The sequence below is a fragment of the Pleurodeles waltl genome, chromosome 3_1 (assembly GCF_031143425.1).
Source record: "Pleurodeles waltl isolate 20211129_DDA chromosome 3_1, aPleWal1.hap1.20221129, whole genome shotgun sequence".
Lineage (NCBI taxonomy): Eukaryota > Metazoa > Chordata > Amphibia > Caudata > Salamandridae > Pleurodeles > Pleurodeles waltl.
This window is the reverse complement of record NC_090440.1, coordinates 167,235,149-167,255,198: the sequence shown is the minus strand read 5'-3', so window position 1 is coordinate 167,255,198 and position 20,050 is coordinate 167,235,149. Positions and strand designations below refer to the sequence as shown.

The window sequence follows — 20,050 nt, the reverse complement described above, 5'->3', positions numbered from 1 at the left end:
AGAGGTACTATCTCTACTATTAAAACAAGCAATAGAATTGGTTACACATTCTCAACAAGGAAAAGGAGAATACTCACTATACTTCCTCATTCCCGAAAAAGACGGCACCCTCAGGCCCATCTTGGACCTCAGGCCCCCCAATCTATACATCCTGTCAGAACATTTTCACATGGTAACTCTGCAAGATGTTATTCCACTACTACGAAAACAAGATTACATGACTGCTTTAGACCTCAAAGATTCGTATGTCCACATACCCATCCATCCAGCTCACAAAAAAATACCTCAGGTTTGTCATACCAGGAAAACACTACCAGTTAAAGATGTTGCCATTTGGCATAACAACAGCTCCAAGAATGTTCACAAAGTGTCTAGCAGTAGTAGTACCCTATTTAAGAAGACAACACATCCACGTCTTTCCATATCTAGATGATTGGCTAATAAAATCAAGCAATTTTACACAATGCCAAGAACACACTCATTACGTGATAGAAACCTTGCACACCCTAGTGTTCATTCTGAATTACCAAAAGTCACACTTTCAACGGCACAGGTACAGCCTTACCTAGATGCTATCCTAAATACTCAACAAGCCCTAGCTTATCCAAATATACAAAGGATTCAAGCTTTCCAAAATCTCATACCACTCATACAGCCAAATCAACAATACACTGTGAGATTTATCATTAAGATTCTAGGAATGATGGCATCTTGCATAGCTATAGTCCCACATGCAAGACTAAACATGAGGCCCTTACAACAGTGCCTCTCAACAATGGTCACAGGCACACGGTCAACTTCAAGATCTAGTGTTGATGGACCACCAAACACATATGTTCCTTCAATGGTGGAATCGCAGCAATCTAATGAAGGGGTGGTCATTTCAAGACCCTGTGCCTCAGACCATAATGACAACAGACCCATCAATGATAAGTTGGAGAGCTCACCTCAACTATCAAGCCATTCAAGGGCAATGGGATATCAAAACGAAACAGCCATACATAAACCACTTAAAATGATTAGCTGTGTTACTTGCCCAAAAAGCGTTTCAACCTCTTCTCAAACCGAAGAATGTTCTCATAAAAACAGACAACATGACAACCATGTATTACCTCATCTAACAGGGCGGGACACATTCATCTCAACTGTCCCTTGTAGCCCAAACAATTTGGAAATGTGCAATTCTCAATCCTATTCATTTACTGGCACAGTATATTTCAGGGATAGGCAATTAGCTTGCAGATCTCCTAAGCAGAAATCGACAACAAACACACGAATGGGATATTCACTCCCAAGTACTTCGAAAGTACTTTCAAAAGTGGGGTACACCAGACGTAGATCTATTTGCAACAAGCAAAAACGCAAAATGCCCAAACTTCGCATCCAGACACCCACATCCCCTATCGAAGGGCAATGCTCTGTGGATCAATTGGTCAGGGATATTTGCTTACGCTTTTTCCCCTCTCCCACTCCTGCCCTTTCTGGTCAGCAAACTACCTCAAACGTCACTCACCATGATACTCATGGCACCAACATGGGCACGCCAGCACTGGTACACAACACTTCTAGATCTCTCTGTAGTACCACATTCCAGACCAGATCTGCTAACACAGAACAACGGTCAAATCAGGCATCCAAACCCCAATGCACTCAATCTAGCGATTTGGCTCCTGAAGTCATAGAATTCTAATTCTAAAGCTTCCACCAGAATGTATGGAAGTAATTAAACAAGCACATAAATCTACTACTAGACAATGCTACTCAAACAAGTGGAAAAGATTTGTTTTCTATTGCCAATCTGAAAACATCAGTCCACTTACAGCATCTATACCAGTGGTTCCCAACCTTTTGACTTCTGTGGACCCCCACTTTATCCTTATTGAAACCCGGGGACCCCCACTGAACCATTATTGGAATCCAGGGACCCCCTACTGAGTCATTACTGAAAGCTAGGGACCTAATCTGTTAATATTATTTAATTTTCTAAGCAGTCGCGGACCCCCTGAGGAGGCTTCGCGGACCCCCAGGGGTCCCCGGACCACAGGTTGGGAACCACTGATCTATACAACATATTGTATGCTATTTACTTCATTTGCAGAAATCAAATTAGGCTTTTTCATCCATCAAAATACACCTAACTGCAATATCTGCATACTTACTGAATATTAAGCACACTTCTCTATTCAGAGTTACAGTGATTAAAGCTTTCATGGAAGGATTAAGACTCATTATTCCACCTACAACACCACCTGTTCCATCGTTCCTTGTAGCTATTACCTCTTTAAGAAGAGTTAGTGAGATACAAGTGTTCACTCTTGAGGAACCTTTTTTCCAAATACACAAACATAAAGTTGTCTTTAGAACAAATCCAAAATTTATACCAAAAGTAGTATCTCCTTTTCACATCAACCAAACAGTGGAATTGCCAGTCTTCTTTCCACAGCCAGACTCTGTGGCAGAAAGAGCTCTTCATACCCTAGATCTCAAAAGAGCTCTTATGTACTATATAGATAGAACTAAAGATTTTAGAAAAACAAAACAACTTTTTGTTGCTTTCCAAGAACCACATAAAGGCAATCCTATATCAAAACAAGGTTTAGCAAGATGGATTGTTAGATGCATACAAACATGCTACATAAAAGCAAAAAAGACACCTTCTGATCATTCCTAAAGCACATTCTACAAGAAAGAATGGTGCATCAGTGGCATTTTAGGGAACATACCAATGGTTGAGATCTGTAATGCACCCACATGGTCAACTCCACATACATTTACAAAACACTACTGTGTTGATGTTTTCTCACAGCAACAAGCCACTGTAGGCCAAGCTGTCTTAAGGACATTATTTCAAACAACTTCAACTCCTACAGGCTAGCCACCGCTTTTTGGGAGGACTGACTGCTTTCTAGTCTATGCATAGCATGTGTATCTGCAGCTACACATGCCATCGAACGGAAAATGTCACTTACCCAGTGTACATCTGTTCATGGCATGTAGTGCTGCAGATTTACTCCTCCCTGGAAGCCTGTATTCATTTTAAGTTTTAAATTTGTACATATGTATATACATTTACATTTGCATGGACATCTTTGTATTCCTATACTCTATCACTCATTCCTTTACCCTTTGCGGGAAAACAATCTAACAATGGAGTCAATGCCCCTGCGCACTGAAACCGAGAGGAGTCGCCGCTCGATCCCATGACTCAGAAAAAGACTTCTTCAAAGAAAAAAAACTTGCAACACTAGATGTCGGAAAAGCTATGCCTAGCATGTGAATAATATATATTTATTTTCAAGCTATATTCTAGTAAGTGGGTGGGGGGGGAATATGCAGCCGAGCACAAATGTTTTTATAGTGTCAAATAGCATAGCAGTCAATACGTGTATCATGCTTTACGTAACTCCACACGTAGATCAGGCAGGCGAGAGACCTTTGCGTTATGCAGAGAATTTAGTGCGCTCATTACCTCTTTTGATATAAGGATGCTCAGGAAAGCTCTGGCCGCTTGTTGATTCAAACAAACGAGGGAACTCTCAATCTGTTCATATGCTTATATGTTCCATTTTGCTGCGTGCTTGTGCATAGTGCACCTTAGAAAGCCTTGTGGACTGCAAGAGTATCACCTACAGGAGTCTTCGTTTTGCTGTTAGAATTGAGTACCCAGCTGCCTTAGTAGAGCGCTCCGTGGTCATAACTGCCAAAGTTCTGTTTGTAAATGGTTGCTGTTAATCTGGCAAATTAATGCATTTTGAGAGTTGAAGCAAGTTTCACTTACGATCCCATTTACAATAGTATGTAACATATAGGGTTGAAAACATAGTGACCTTGTGGAAACGTCTGAACACTCTAAATTAATGTTACTATGTGATAGTGTCTGGATTAGTGTTCCAGTGCGCTTCATAACATGCTTCCTTTAAATCATCATCCCCAATCGTTTCTGCTTGCTTACCGTTATTACTAGTTGAGTAAGCAGAGCCAAACTAAGGTGTAAGAAAAGATTTGTTAACTTTAACTCCTCCCATTTCAGAGGCTCTTCTTTACTGCCAGCAATTCCTTGTTTACTGGTGATTGCAAGTACAAATAACCAAGTTTATGCAAGTTAAGTTGCACATGTTCAGTCACTTGTCCTTACATTGTTAACATTCCTAAAACGCGTTCTTAGCCCCATCTCTGAGTGTTTTATTTTTGTGTCATGTGGAATAGGAATACCAAAGTTACTTCTAAGAAAGCAATACTTAGTGTGTTTGCTGTTTCCCATTTTTTCTGTCTACTAAAAATCAATATCTGTATTTGCCTGTTTTTCTCTACAGTTCCATTACAATTGCTAATGCTTAGTGTTTATTTATGTAAAAATGTGTGAATTTTCTGTGAAAACTGATTAGATTGCTTGTTTCTCCAGATCCCACAGTGGTGCCAACGACGACATCTCGAGTGGAGTTTCAGTCTGTAACTTCTACTTCCAGTCATGCTTCCACCTCAGAGCAGGCCTCTGATGCTGCTTCGGGTCCTTCCAATGCTCAGCTATCCACCATGCCTGACCCTTCTGCTGCTCCTCTTAATTTCAACAATGCTGGTCCTTCAGCAGGAGGTACGTTTTTCCCATTTAAGATGTGATTTTTGGGAAAAGCTTGTCATATAAGTGACTGTGGAGACCCTCTTCAGTTGACATGTTAAATGGGTTTGCACTAAAGTCTTAGTTTTAGAAAACCCCACCAATGTGTTTTTAACTACTGGGAGTTTGCAATCAATCTCCTGTGTGTAGATTTCAGATACATTTTTAGTAATGCTCAACTACTGCTACCTGCCTACTCTTGTGTAAGGAAATATTAACTATTGATCAGTAGTAACCGTGGATCATTAGTAAAAGTATATAGAGTATATTCCTGAAATATTAGAAAGTAAATATATATTGAAGCAGAAAGGTATTCATTAGTGTTTCTTCAAGACTGCACTGCAAACCTTGACATATATGTGTGTATATCTACACACACACTCCCTCCAACTTCTCTCTCTCTCTCTCTCTCTCTCTCTCTCTCTCTCTCTCTCTCTCTCTCTCTCTCTCTCTCATCTCTCTCTCATATCTCTCTCTCATATCTCTCTCTCATCTCTCTCCCCCATCTCTCTCCGCCCAAACTCCTCATCCCCCACGACCAGGCAATAGTGTTCCATATTTTATAACCACTGACTAGTTCTCCTTTTCTGTTGGCAGCAGCTTTAATGTTTTTTTAAGTTTATCGAGGAGTGAAATGAGCACAGAATAGAAAACCATAGAAACCACTTTAGTCTCCTGTATGTTTGAGTTACGCAAGAATAGGCATTTCTTAACTTGTCACTAGTAAAACCTCTTGATGTTTCGAAGTTGTCTGTCCTCTAACACAGACCAGCAACTGATACTAAACTCTGTGCAACTCCATGTTACTCCCTTGGGAATCAAAATCTTCTCTTCTCCTATACCAGAGAAGTGTGTTCTTTTCTGGGTTTCTTCGATCTAGTACTATGTTATGACTGAATTTATTTCACCATATGAATACTTGTGATAGCGGAATCCTTTTACTGTCATTTTGACATTGACATTCCATCACATTGATTCGCCTTTATTTTGATATGCTTATCACTATGTACTACTTTAACAATGACAACCCGTTTTTTGCATATATTAGCATAATCCTACTGTTAAACCTAAACCCACGCATAGCACCAACCATTACCCATAAACGTTTTTCATTTAGACTAAAATATAGTTTATTAAACTAAATTAACAAAAAGTTTTAACACTGAAGTGTCCTTTTCCATTACCCACTGAAATATGTTATTAAAAAAATGAATTTAAATTATTAAATTCCCATTGGTTATGCAAATATCAGGACCCATAACCCAAAAACTCTACACAAAAATGTGTATTTCCTTAGTTCTTGTTTTTTTTTAATGTTGAATTGTATTTATGCTCTGAAGTGAAATGTGTTTTCGTAAACATTTGTCTAACCCACTTAATGATGCCCACATTTTTAAAATATATTTATAATTGGGTTTATTTTAAATTTTGAATGTTTTTTAGTTTAATGATCAGTCATTTATTTAGTCAATGTGACTGTGACAATGTGATTATGTGCTGATGTGAAGGTTTGTCAGTATGATGATGTAAACATCAATGTATGTTCAGGTTGTTGTGCTTAATTAAGTTGCGCGTCTCAAAGCATCATTGAGTTGAATTGCTTCACGTTTCCATCTCGTTCTAGCAGGTAGAATTAAGGTTATGGAAATGGAGGTACAATTAGCGCAGTCCAGATCTAGGAGGAGTCAGTCTAGTATGTTACTTATATTCTGTGCCTTGTCCCCTCGTTGTGTTTTAAAGAGCAGAGGGGAAAACCGTATCAAGGATTTCTATTTATGGCTACAATCCCACTGAAACCACTTTATGTTGGAGTGAGAGGTTAAGGTCCCGAGTCAATATGGCTCCACCTTCTGGTCTGAGGCGGGAAAGAAATTATTTGTATGCATGCCAAAGCTGACAGAGAACTTGACCTCATAAGAAGTGTACAGACCTTGCCAAAGCTGTTCAATCACATTGATGTCGCTGTAATGTGTGTGACAGATGTGCTACAGTGACTTCTTAAATTCATTGTTTGGCGTGAGCCCAGTCTTCTGTCTCATAAATAAAGTTGTATACTTCTGTCTTCCTATTTCACTTTTCATGGGTACCCAGTTTCCCTGTGAACTAGCTTGCAGATATTCAGACCTATTGCCTTCAGATAAGGTGCAATGAAAGTGTCTGCTGAGATGCATAGCAAGAGCAAATATGTTTGGGATTCTAGAGATAGTAGCTACTGGTGCCCCTGAGAGTTCAATGGCACGATGGCCACTACTTTGTCAGGCTCGGACGGCCAAACTTATTTTCACTTAGCATATTTTTAATGGGGCATCGGCGCCTGACTGGAGGTTGGCATCATTTTAATAGCCCAACTTCTGTGGGTAACCACGAATATTTTCATGTTACAACGATGTGCACAGGATTCTTTACTGGACTGCACCCCACCAGTGGTGAGGTGAGGCATGCCTTATGGGAGTGGCCTACACAGATCTGTATTGGTGGCCTGCGCAGCCCTCTGATTTGTGATGAAGACAGTACCCCGCTTCCCTTGCACCAACGCCCAAGCCAGATTGCTGCTGAAAGCGCTGAACACCGCTGATTACAAGTGAGAAGGCAGCGTAGCAGGGACTGCTGCAGCGGAGCCTGCCGTGCATAGAGATCAGACTGAGGCCAGGGACGTGGGCTGGTGCAGCAGCTGCTGGCCACCTAGAGGTATGGCCCAGTTCCTTCTAGTGGATCGCAGGTGCAGCCGAGGGCCACAGCAGACCCCGCAGAATATATATATATTTTTTTTTTACGAAGCCCTGACCTTTAACTGTCCTGTGGGAACAGGAGGTGAGATTCACGCGGGCTTGTCGACTTCGAGGGCCACTCTTGTTTAGCCTGAGACATTTGCAGGACGAGCGTGCTTGTCAACCCCAGATTGACTCCTCGATAACTCTGTAAGCTTTCTTTTCGCAGTCACCTTTGATGGGCCCCCTGAGCCGCACATTTTCTTGTTCTCCCAGTGCCCACCGCTGCAGAACAGGGTTGCCTGGAGGGAAAGATTTCAGACTTGTGGATTCCTAGGTACCCCATTTTTTTTTTAACCTTCTGATCCCCATACCAGTGAACTCAATTGACCAGGGATCTGGTGGTGCCTACTGACATTTGAGCATTATTGCCCCAGTACTCTATATGTCCACTCAACAATTGTTAAACCCCTGATGGAGTCCTATCTTTGAATCGGGCATTCTTGTGCCGCCCCCAACCCCTTCTCCCCGTCGTTGGCTCACAAGCTGTAGTGGGGCCTCTACCTGATAGAGATCTGACTTTTGGCACCCCTGCTACACACTCAGGACGGCCAAGTACGTTGTGCTATTCTCATCTGACGCTCCCTTCCACCCTCCCCTGCAGCCAGAGAAACCTACGGCGGCCGTTCTGCTTATGGCTTTGGCAGTGGATCTACATCAGGGGGAACTGACCCTAGCGTCCCTCCTACCGCTCCACTGCCATAGCTGGCAATCTCATTGCACAACTAGCCCTCCTTCTGTCTTCCGAGACCCCGCCGAGATGGGGAAGGCTGACCCCATGCAACCTAGACTTAATTTTGAGAATATTAGGCAGGCCGGAGACTCTGACAGATGATGACTCCACCTCACAATCAAGTGTTCGCTCAATGTTCCTGGACCCCAAACACAGTCTCACATCCATTGAGTTCAAAATTGATCAGCTGACTGAGAGAATGTACTGCCTCAAAGAAAAGGCGGGCTGTCATGGGAGCCAAATAGACCAGCTAGAACGCTGCATTTGCCACCTAATGATGAACAGCACACTGCGGATGATCAATTGCTGCAGATGGAAAAAGTACTCAAGTTATTTATTTAGAAAAAACAAGCAGCGCATTCTAGGTGCCCGGGAAACGGCCTCCATCGGCCGCATGTAAGACTATGTTGAGGACATGCTGCGGGTGCTTTTTGGGTAGCCATGTCTGCCCTCCTGGTGGTTGAAAGGGCACACACATCCCTCTGCTTAAAATCCCCAACCGGGTGCCCCAGCCCACCTTATTATAGCCAAGCTTTTAAATTACAGAGATCACAACAAGGTCCTTGGACTGGCCGTGACCAGAAGCCTCATGTTTCAAAATAACACCATAACCATCTATCTGGATTACACTCCTGTGGTCCAGGCTACGTGCCAAGTCTTCTTGCCTGTCAAGCACTCTGTTAAATAATGTCGGGTCCTATTCCTTGATATAGCCTGCTAAGTTGAGAATTCGACAGCAGGGAAAGATCCACTATTTAAGTGACCCTAAGGTGGCACCCATATTCATTCCAGAGATCTTTAGTCACTGGATGAAGTCCTTTCTTTTTGCCACCCCACCCTGCTTTTGTGCTTCAACTGTCCTGCCTCCAGTTGGAATGCTGGCCCTAAATACTGCTTTCCTTCGGCCACTCGACCTTTCCCACCAGGTCAGGAGATGATGGGCTTCCGGTTCACCCAGAGGGATGTTTTTGCTATTTTATCTGTTGGTTGGGATGTTGCTTGGTTGGGATGCTGTAGTTTGGCCCGGTTGGGTCCATTCATTTGTCAGCTTTGCCTCATGTTTTCCCTTTTCCTTCCTCCCTTACAGTCAAGCCCACTCAGAAATCTTTTCACCACCGACCCTCCACTCATGCGCTGAGCTCTATTGCTACATCAGTATGCCCTGTGATGCATAAATTTACTTGTCTAACATGGAATATTAGGGGTCTAAAAAATGTGCGCAGTGCCCACCAGGTAGTCTCATATATGCAGCACTACAGAGCAGATATCTGTATGCTGCAGGAACTGCACCTCCCCCGGCCACCAGGTTGCGTTTGCAGACCAGATGGTGTGTTGAATACCACACAGCACCTTAGTCTAACAACGCGCGGGTGGGGTGTTAATGATTATTATCCGTAAGGGTTGCCCGAGAAGCTCTTTGTGACTTCCTAGCTGGCACACTATGCGACTGTATTATGCGTCTCCTGTCCGTCTGTGGTCCCAACGCAGACTGCCTGGAATTCTTTGCTGAAGTTTGGTACATAGCTGAGACCCTAGATCCTGGTGCAGTCCTGTGGGGGTGGGGATTTTAATATAATGTTCGATCCTGACCGCTGTAGCACAACCAGACCACACCAAAATGCTGCTGCACTATTGCGCTTGCTTATATCCGACAACCACATCTGTGGTGTACCAGACATAAGTTTGATAAGGAGGGCACCTGCATTACCACTACGCACAATACCTGGTCTTGCATCGATTTTTGACTGGCCACAAAAGAGGTAGGCACATGGACCTCTACTGAGTAGACCATCATCCGTGTACACTTTCTGATTACGCTCCTGCCCCTTTGGAACTGCAGATTCCTAGCAATGCACAACATGCTGTTACTTAGCGCCTCCTAAGGGGTGCTCTTAGAGATTAGGTTTTCTGCGAGGAGGTCAGGGGAGGCCATAGTTGATTACTTTGAGCACTACAAACCGTCTGTCCAATTCCACTGCACCCTCTGAAAAGCTTTTAAAGTGGTCATATGGGGGTGGGAGCGGTGCATTGCCAAACAATTCGGGGTCTTGTGAACACTGCAGCAAGAGCTCTTCACTCTTGAAAAAGAGCTACGTGAACTGAAGCAACAATATATTTCTAACTGCAACCTAGCTCTCCGTGCACAAATAAGATCCAAACTGAGCAAGTTTGAGGCAGCGGCTCAGCGTGGGGTGTGTTATTTCTTTATCTAGCTAGCTACTCTTCTGCGTAGGTCTTGGGCCAGCGACTATGTGGTAGAGCTTGAGGACCAATAGGGGAACCTGCGTGTGGGTGCAGAAGCAGTTCAGCAGACGATGACCACCTTTTTTTTCTTCGCTTTACTCGTCCACACCTTTACGGCTTATTTTGATACCATTCAGCTACTGTGGCTAGCTATTTTTCGCACCCTGCATATGTTGAAGAAAGCTCTTCATTTTTACTAGCATCATCTAGAAAAACTTTAGTACAATGGCTAATAAGTAGTCGATTGGACTACTGCAAAGCTTTGCTAGTTTCTGCAAATGTCAGCCTCCTGGCAAAACTTCAAGTAGTCCAAAATACAGCTGCCAGGCTTATCTGCAATAAACCATTGGATACGGCCTCCTCACCTCTTCTCAAATCATTACATTGGTTACCGATTAGGAAATGCAACATTTTAAAAGTTTGCTGTCTTACTCATAATTCCCTTATGGGACTAGGTCCCTCCTACCTTGCACAGAAACGTATACCTTACTGCCCTGCTAGACTCTTGAGATCCAATGACAAAGCATTACTCACGATTCCTAGGATAAAGAAATCCAAAGCAGGTGGTAGAGCCTTCTCCTATCTGGCCCCTGTCTTCTGGAACAAACTGCCATATGAAATTTGCACTTGTCCTGACCATCTCAACTTCAGAAAGATGCCTTAGAACACATTGTTCAAAGGTTTGTTGACCTCTCTGCTTGCCTACCAGTGCTGAGATACCCCTTTTGAGAGGATTCTAGCGTTATAACAAGTACATTTAACATAACATATGCAATCCTTCAGTCGCACAAGATGTACCTGTGGTTCATGGCAGGTTCCTGTTTGGACTAACATCTTTTCAGGTTTCTTTCCTCCCTAGAGGGTCTAGGACTTTTGGGATTTGAATCTGATGTTTGAAGAGGGGAGTGCAAGTTCTAGTCCTAATACTCCTTGACCTGCTAGGTCTCCTGGCGTCCTGCATTCTGCTGGTCGCACATGCATGCTGGCACATGAGGGGTCTCCAGAAGTGCCTCTGAATGCAGTGATTCCCACATGGAGGAGATCTGTTGGATGTTGTCTGATTTCCCCACAGAAATGGCAAAGCCCTTATGCCTACCACCTGCTGTGGCCTCAGTAGTGACTAATACATCCAGCTTAGGGTTGGGTGTGCATCTGGATCACATGGTGATGAGCAGGTCTCTAGAAGAGCAGGTTCAGTACATCAGTTTGCTTGAGCTGTGGTGTAAGGAAATGCCTTCCTTGGCATGGTTACCCCCTGACATTTTGCATTTTGCTGATGCCAGTTATGATTGAAAGTGTGCTGGGACCCTGCTAACCAGGCCCCAACACCAGTGTTCTTTCCCTAAACTGTACCTTTGTTCCCACAGTTGGCACAGCCCTGGCACACAGATAAGTCTCTTGTAAATGGTACCCCTGGTATCAAGGGCCCTGTTGCCAGGGAAGGTCTCTAAGGGCTGCAGCATGTCTTACGCCACCCTGGGGACCCCTCACTCAGCACATGCACACTGCGTCACAGCTTGTGTGTGCTGGTGGGGAGAAAAGTCGACACGGCGCTCCCCTCAGGGTGCCATACCCTCCTCTCACTGCCTGTGGCATAGGTAAGTCACCCGTGTAGCAGACCTTACAGCCCTAAGGCAGGGTGCACTATATCACAGGTGAGGGCAAACAGCAACAACTTTGCAACTTTTTAGCAACTTCCAAAGAACTCTCTCTTCCCACTAGAAGCGTGAGACTTCTCACTGTGCACCCGACACCCCCGGCTCGAGCTCCAGAGAATTTACACCACAGAGAGGGCTCCCAGGCGACTACGATGATGTGAGTAACCTGAGTTGACCTCCCTGTGCCCCCACAGTGATGCCTGCAGAGAGGATCCACAGGCTCCCCCCTGACCGCGATTGCCTGGTAACAAGGAACCCGACGCCTGGACCAAGTACTGCACCCGCATCCCCCAGGACCGAGAGGAACCACCTTCCAGTGCTGGAGTGACCAGCAGGCGGCTCTCTTCCTAGCCCAGTCGGTGGCTGGCCTGAGAAGCCCCCCCTGTGCCCCGCCTGCAGCGCCTAAGTGACCCCGGGTCCCTCCACTGCTTTCAATAGCAAACCCGACGCCTACTTAGCACACTGCACCCGGCCGCCCCTGTGCCGCTGAGGGTGTGTTTTGTGTGCCTGTTTGCCCCCCCCCCTCCCTCCACTTTTAAAATAGCTTATTGCCATTTTAACCATAACTCTGTGTACTACTCCTTTGAATCAAAATTCTATACTTACCTGCATTTTATGTACTTATCTCAAATCTTGAATCTTGTGGTTCTAAAATAAATTAAGAAAATATATTTTTATATATAAATACTATAGGATGTTGGCTCTGTATATACTATTTCAAAGTAAGAAATAGTGTGCACAGAGTCCAAGGGTTCCCCTTAGAGGTAAGATAGTGGCAAAAAGAGATAATTCTAATGCTCTTTTTTGTGGTAGTGTGGTCGAGCAGTAGGCTTATCAGAGGGTAGTGTTAAGCATTTGTTGTACACCCACAGGCAATAAATGAGGAACACACACTCAAAGACAATTCCAGGCCAATAGGTTTTTGTATAGAAAAATATATTTTCTTAGTTTATTTTAAGAACCACAGGTTCAAGATTTACAATCAATACTTTAAATGAAAGGTATTTCATTCAGGTGTCTTAGGAACTTTGAATAATCACAATAGCATGTACAGTCTTGGCAAAAATGGCAATAAGCTATTTTAAAAGTGGACACTGCAAAAATCAACAGTTCCTGGGGGAGGTAAGTAAATATTAAGTTTACAGGTAAGAAACACTTACAGGGTTCAAAGTTGGGTCCAAGGTAGCCCACTGTTGGGGGTTCAAGGCAACCCCAAAGTTACCACACCAGCAGCTCAGGGCCGGTCAGGTGCAGAGGTCAAAGTGGTGCCCAAAACACATAGGCTTCAATGGAAATAGGGGTGCCCCGGTTTCAATCTGCCAGCAGGTAAGTACCTGCGACTTCGGAGGGCAGACCAGGGGAACCGGGGGAGGACCAGGGGGGTGGGACACAAGCAGGCACAAGAAGTACACCCTCAGCGGCACAGGGGCGGCCGGGTGCAGAGTGCAAACAGGCGTCAGGTTTTCAATAGGAATCAATGGGGAGACCCGGGGGTCTCTTCAGCGATGCAGGCAGGCACAGCGGGGGCTCCTCGGGGTAGCCACCACCTGGGCTAGGCAGAGGGTCTCCTGGGGGTCGCTCCTGCACTGGAGTTCGGTTCCTTCAGGTCCTGGGGGCTGTGGGTGCAGTGTGGTTTCCAGGCGTCGGGTTCCTTGAAGCAGGCAGTCGCGGTCAGGGGGAGCCTCTGGATTTCCTCTGCAGGTGTCGCTGTGGAGGCTCAGGGGGGTCAAATCTGGCTACTCACGGGCTCGCAGTTGCTGGGGAGTCCTCCATGTAGTGTTAGTTTTCCGCAGGGCGTCGGGTGCAGAGTGGAAAGTCTCACGCTTCCGGGAAACGTGTGGTCTTTAAAAGTTGCTTCTTTGTTTCCAAAAGTTGCAGTTTCTTGACCAGGGCCGCTGTTCTCGGGAGCTGCTTGGTCCTTTAGATGCAGGGTAGTCCTCGGAGGCTTCAGAGGTCGCTTGACCCTGTGAGATGCATCGCTGTTGCAGTTTTCTTCGAAGTAGGGAGACAGACCGGTGGGGCTGGTGCCAAATCAGTTGTCGTATCAGTCTTCACTGCAGGGCTTCAGGTCAGCAGTCCTTCTTCTTTAGGTTGCAGGAATCGATCTTCCTCGGTTCTGGGAGCCCCTAAATACTCAATTTAGGGGTGTGTTTAGGTCTGGGAGGGCAGTAGCCAATGGCTACTGGCCCTGAGGGTGGCCACCCCCTCTTTGTGCCTCCTCCCTGTGGAGAGGGGGGCACATCCCTAATCCTGTTGGGCGAATCCTCCATCTGCAAGGTGGAGGATTTCTAAAAGTAAGAGTCACCTCAGCTCAGGACACCTTAGGGGCTGTCCTGACTGGGAAATGACTCCTCCTTGTTTTTCTCATTATCTCCTCCAGCCTTGCCGCCAAAAGTGGGGGCAGTGGCCAGAGGGGCGGGCATCTCCACTAGCTGGGATGCCCTGTGGCGCTGTAACAAAGGGGGTGAGCCTTTGAGGCTCACCGCTAGGTGTTACAGATCCTGCAGGGGGAGGTGAGAAGCACCTCCACCCAGTACAGGCTTTGTTCCTGGCCACAAAGTGACAAAGGCACTCTCCCCATGTGGCCAGCAACATGTCTGGTGTGTGGCAGGCTGGCAAAAACTAGTCAGCCCACACTGGAGTCGGGTATGTTTTCAGGGGGTATCTCGTAAGATGCCCTCTGGGTGTATTTTTACAATAAAGTGCACACTGGCATCAGTGTGCATTTATTGTGCTGAGAAGTTTGATACCAAACGTCACAGTTTTCAGTGTAGCCTTTATGGTGCTGTGGAGTTTGTATTTGACAGACTCCCAGACCATATACTCTTATGGCTACCCTGCACTTACAATGTCTAAGGTTTTGCTTAGACACTGTAGGGGCATAGTGTTCATGCCCCTATGCCCTCACCTGTAGTATAGTGCACCCTGCCTGGGTGCCAGGGTTGTGCCAATTGTGGAGACAAAGGTACAGTTTAGGGAAAGAACACTGGTGCTGGGGCCTGGTTAGCAGGGTCCCAGCACACTTTCAAATCATAACTTGGCATCAGCAAAGGCAAAAAGTCAGGGGGTAACCATGCCAAGGAGGCATTTCCTTACAAATACTATTGGCCTGGATCTAAGTCTTTGAGTGTGTGTTCCTCATTTATTGCCTGTGTGTGTACAACAAATGCTTAACACTACCCTCTGATAAGCCTACTGCTCGACCACTTTACCACAAAATAGAGCATTAGAATTATCTAATTTTGCCACTGTCAACCTCTAAGAGGAACTCTTGGACTCTGTGCACAGTGTCTCTCACTTTGAGATAGTATATACAGAGCCACCTTCCTACATGTGGGAAATTCACTTTGCTTTGAAAGCTTACCTACCCTCCTTTTATGGGTGATCTGGCAGATCTGCACAGACAATGTAAGTGCAATGTGGTATGTGAACAAGGAGTTGGGTGTGGTGTCACAATGCCTCTGCCGGAAAACTCTGGGCCTCGGCACAGGCCCATGGGGTCTGGCTAGTTGTAACGATCTGGCGGATTCTCTGAACACCAGAGTCGACCACATGTGTCCGCTTCATCTTACCAACCACAAGTGCTGTCTCCACAAGGTGGTGGCCCAAAACATCATCTCCCTGTGGGGTCCTCAGGTGAAATGTTTGCCTCTCAAGAATGCTCACTTCCCACTGTCTGTACTCTCTAGTTTCTGTAGTATACAACAAATTGGTGAATTGAATGCTTGGATTAATCTCAGCCACCAGTAATTAGTCAGGCTGCATCCCATTCAAGCATTATTTTGCAAACCATGCCACTTCAGTTTGGACTCGGCCATATGAAAATCATTCTTGACCCTGCTACAATAGGAACATTTCAGGCCCTCTCTGAACCAGAACACAACCCGTGATCGGTTTTGCCCTTATTAGGGTTCAGTAGTTGGCTATAGCTTGGTTCCAGTGGCACAGTGTGCACGGATCCATTCCTGGGGATACCTCTCCCACTTAGCTCATTGCACTGAAGTATATTACTCTGATCGCATCTCAGTCCATTGTTACTTTGCACACTATTTCATCGGAGTTTTGACCCACCCATATGCAAATCAATCTGGACTCTGCTCCACTGGGACCATTTTCTGTTGTGGGGGCTTCTCTGGGTTGCTTTTCAGTTAACTTAGAAGTTTCTGCTTTACTCTGAATTTTCCCCCTTCCTCTTAGTGTCTCAGGAGTTGAAGAATTGCTCCAAAACTAGGTCTGTCATTCTGATTGCCCCAGATTGGTCAAGGAGGGTCTGATATGCAGATCTTCTTTAACACTCCCTTTCTTCTCCGCCTTGGCTACCTATCAGTGTACACCTCTTCTCACAGCCAGAGGGACAAGATCTGTTCCCTAACCTCCAGTGATGTCACCCCTGTGCTGCATCCGGTGCAGAGATTGAGCCTGCACCATCTATTTTCAGATCCAGTCTGGTGTCGAGCTTTTTAAAAGGTAAGGAACCTGCAAGTAAAGTACTCACCAGAAAAATATATATCGAAAATAAGTAATTTTTTTCTTCTCTTCTACTTGCAATTCTTTAAGTGCAATGCTTTTCTATCCACAAATCCTAAATTCACCTCTAATTCTGAACCCTGTCACTGCAGTCGAATGAGTACTCCATTATTTGGCCCTTAAGAGGTGTCTAAAGTTCTGTTTGCAACAAACCAAGGACTTTGACAATCAGACCTGTTTTTTTCGCTTATGGTCATTTAGACAAAGGTAAACTGTTAACTAAGTAGACCTGAGCCAGGAGAATTGTATCATGTTTCATATGGACTCACTATGATGAACACGCAGCCTTCAGGTGCTATTAAGCTCATTCCATGAGACGTATGGCCGCCTCAGCTGCCCATGGCTGTAAAACAGTGCACCGAGAACTAGACACATATTCACAAAGCATTACTGCATTGATATTTTGGCCAAAAAAGAGTCAGCAGGGTGGTAGCTATTGCTCTGAAACCTTTTACCTTAAGCTAAATCTCATTCCTTCTTACTAATGTTTATTAATACTGCTCTGTTAATCTCAATTCAAGCATGTGAATCTGTGAAAGATCCAGTGTTTTAGAGGGAATAATTTTTCATAGATTCACATGTAAACCACCCATCTTCTGTTATGATGCTTCAGGATATATGTGTGTGCTCTCCTACAGGCTTGAAAGTTTGCCAGTTTAAAGCATCTGGGAGAGAGTAAAGCTCAAGCTCCTGTCACTTAACTGGCTCGTGTTTGGATCAGCTAATCAACCTGACTGGTGCATATAGTCTGGCTGTTTTCAAACTTATTTGGTGTCTATACTTTCTTGCGTTAACAGTGATTACCAAAGGCTCTCAGCCGGACAGCTGGGAATGATTCAAGCATGTTAATTTATTGACGATATCAATGGTGGAGAACCAGAGTTACAGGTAAGTAAATTTGTTTCCTTCTGTCTTTAAAGTTGACAAACATTTCCTTTCAGTTTCTGTATTATTTTCAGCAAATTGAATTTCACTGCTACATGTAAACCCTTTACCATTCCTTTTTAAAGATGACATTCACAGAATTGGCTCTACTACTACACTGGAAAATGGTCCTCCAGCAATGCCGAGGCTACCATCCTGCTGTCCACAGCATTCTCCTTGTGGCAGTTCATCACAGAATCACCACTTATTAGGACATCCTCATGCCAGTTGTTACCAGCACCACTTTCAGCATCAACACCTTCACCACCATCACCACACTTCCCACCCTGCTGTCTCTCTGTCCCCTCAATTCAGTGACTCAAACTGCCCTGTAGAGCGGCCTCCCCCGGCATCAGCACCCTGTGGAGCCAGCAGCACTACCAGTACTGGATATCTTGATCAGGTAAATAGAAGTGGTGTAATCATTTTCAAAGCTCACAGTGTGTGTTGAAACTTCTGATGCTACAATTGCATATTGTTGAAGTGGGTAAAGATTTTGATTGGAAGACCTAAGTCTTACACAAATAGATGATTTTAGTTCTGTCTGTAGCCAAGATCACCAGCCACACATGTACTGTGAAGGCTTCTTCACAAACAATTCCATTGCTTACTATTAACACCGTTAACTGAAATGCCACGTAATGCTTAGTAAGTGTTATCATTACAATTGAGTTCTTAAACAGTTTTTGATGTATTACTGTTAGGTTTGTGAACACGCCTATGTAGGTTTTCATAAACATTTCAAGTAAAAAACTGAAAAATTAAGATTCAGATAGGAAAGTGGTGAAACTCTCTTATAGATGATATTTGCAAAACAGCCAGAGACTGGCACATTTTATCACATTATCTCTTTTCACTTTACAACCTGCAAGTGTTTTTGAACGACCTAATGTCATTTAAAAGAATCCTATCTTTGAGGGCTTTATTTAAAGTGTCGATGTTACAACTGCTCCATACTTTGCAAGATCACTGGATGTTCCTTTTCCTGTCTGAATATGTCTGGAGACAAAGTCGAGTTCATGTATACACCATGTTATCTGTTATTTTATATCCTGCTCCTTCAGATTCTTCATTATTTGGCAAATATGTATTGCATTGAGGTGTTCATGTATACTCAAATGTCATGTGACTGAAACCCTGCAGGTACCGGTAGATTTTAGATTATTTATCTCTGCTAGAATGTAGTGGTGCTAATCCTAGAATTGCCAGTGATATTCCTTACGTTCATAAACACTAGAATATCATGGGCTACAATTCAGATACCAGTACTATTTTTGTATATAAAAGATTTGTTATACCTTATCTGAGACAAACTCTAAAATCAATTGTCTTTCTGTCTGTGTTTTTTTGTTTTTTTAATTTTGGTATCTAGTGTCACAACCATAAAGCGGTAATGTGTTACAGGAAGTTTCAGGTACAGAGTACAGGAGTCAAAGAAACAAGACTTTCAGCAGCTCCGTGAGAAAATATTGCCAGTGCCTTATTTTATATACCGGACATATTGATTTTCCTTATGCAAATGCATAGAGTTTCTGAGAGAGGAAACTCTTGTCCTTACTACTGTTACTCCGAGTTTATGCCCAGCCCAAATTCCCTCCCCTTCGCTTGGTTGTCCTATTCCCATTTCCAACCTCTAACCGTCCAGCCCTCATCGGTCTGAATAACATGGACTGGTTGGAGTATGCCTTGGACGAAGCTGCCCTTTGTACCCTCTCACCATTGGACCTCCACACCCTAAGGCCTTTTCATGTACAAGAGATAGTATTGCAGTTTAGTATGTCGAGGACAGGTTCGAGTATTCAGGTTTGATTAGTGGATTAGGGAACACTGTTCTAGGATTCTAGGATAGACTTTTCTTTGCCCTTTTGAAAACTAGACTCTTTGTTCTTCAAAGGGAAATTGTACTGTAGTGCAAATATCACCGACAAAGCCTTACCCTCTTACAAAGGACCATACCTTAAAATGCACCAGGCTTTTGGCTAGTAAGCAGGTCAAGAGCACCTCTTGGTTTCTGTTGACTGGACATTGCAATTTAGTGTATGGATTCCACTGTGACTTCAGAGTATTGAGACAGTTCCAGACTTGGGGTCAATAACTAAGGATACAACCTCCATGGCATCGTGAGTTTGATGGCGCATTGCAGAGGTGTGGCACTGCACAGGCTCATCAGTATGCGCTACTAGCAAGCATCTCTGCAGTATCTTTGTCACTGCTGGCTAGACGGGCTGTAATAATCCATGATCTTGCTAGAACCAAAGTGACTCACAGTTTCAAGATATGCTATTTTGTTTTGATTGATTTGGGAGTTTCTAAAGCGGTCTGTTACCCAGAAACAGCGCGTCCTGGTCCTGTGGGAAAGAGAGAAAAGATAGATCAAAAGAGAAGGTTAAAAAAATGAGTGTGTTTTCAATAGTTTGTGAAAAGTGTTGGTTTCCTTTTTCATCGTTAAATAGAAAGGGAGGGTGTTCCATTCCCTACCTGTGACACTAGAGAAGGTCCTACCATCAATTCTAACTGCGGCACAGTAATATGGAGCTGCTGAGGAACGTAAATTTCTGTTGAGTAAATTAGAAATCAAGAT

General features: G+C 44.3%; 1 protein-coding gene across 2 annotated transcripts in view; it reads left to right on the top strand.

The window, feature by feature from the left end:
* The window catches only part of RNF111 (ring finger protein 111), a 306,333-nt gene that overhangs the window by 145,810 nt on the left and 140,473 nt on the right, over window positions 1-20,050 (top strand). For both annotated transcript variants that reach the window (XM_069222081.1, XM_069222080.1), the window contains exons 5-6: window positions 4,403-4,591; window positions 17,556-17,872. In XM_069222081.1, the coding sequence (XP_069078182.1) occupies window positions 4,403-4,591; window positions 17,556-17,872 (506 nt within the window). The remainder of the gene's footprint in view (window positions 1-4,402; window positions 4,592-17,555; window positions 17,873-20,050) is intronic.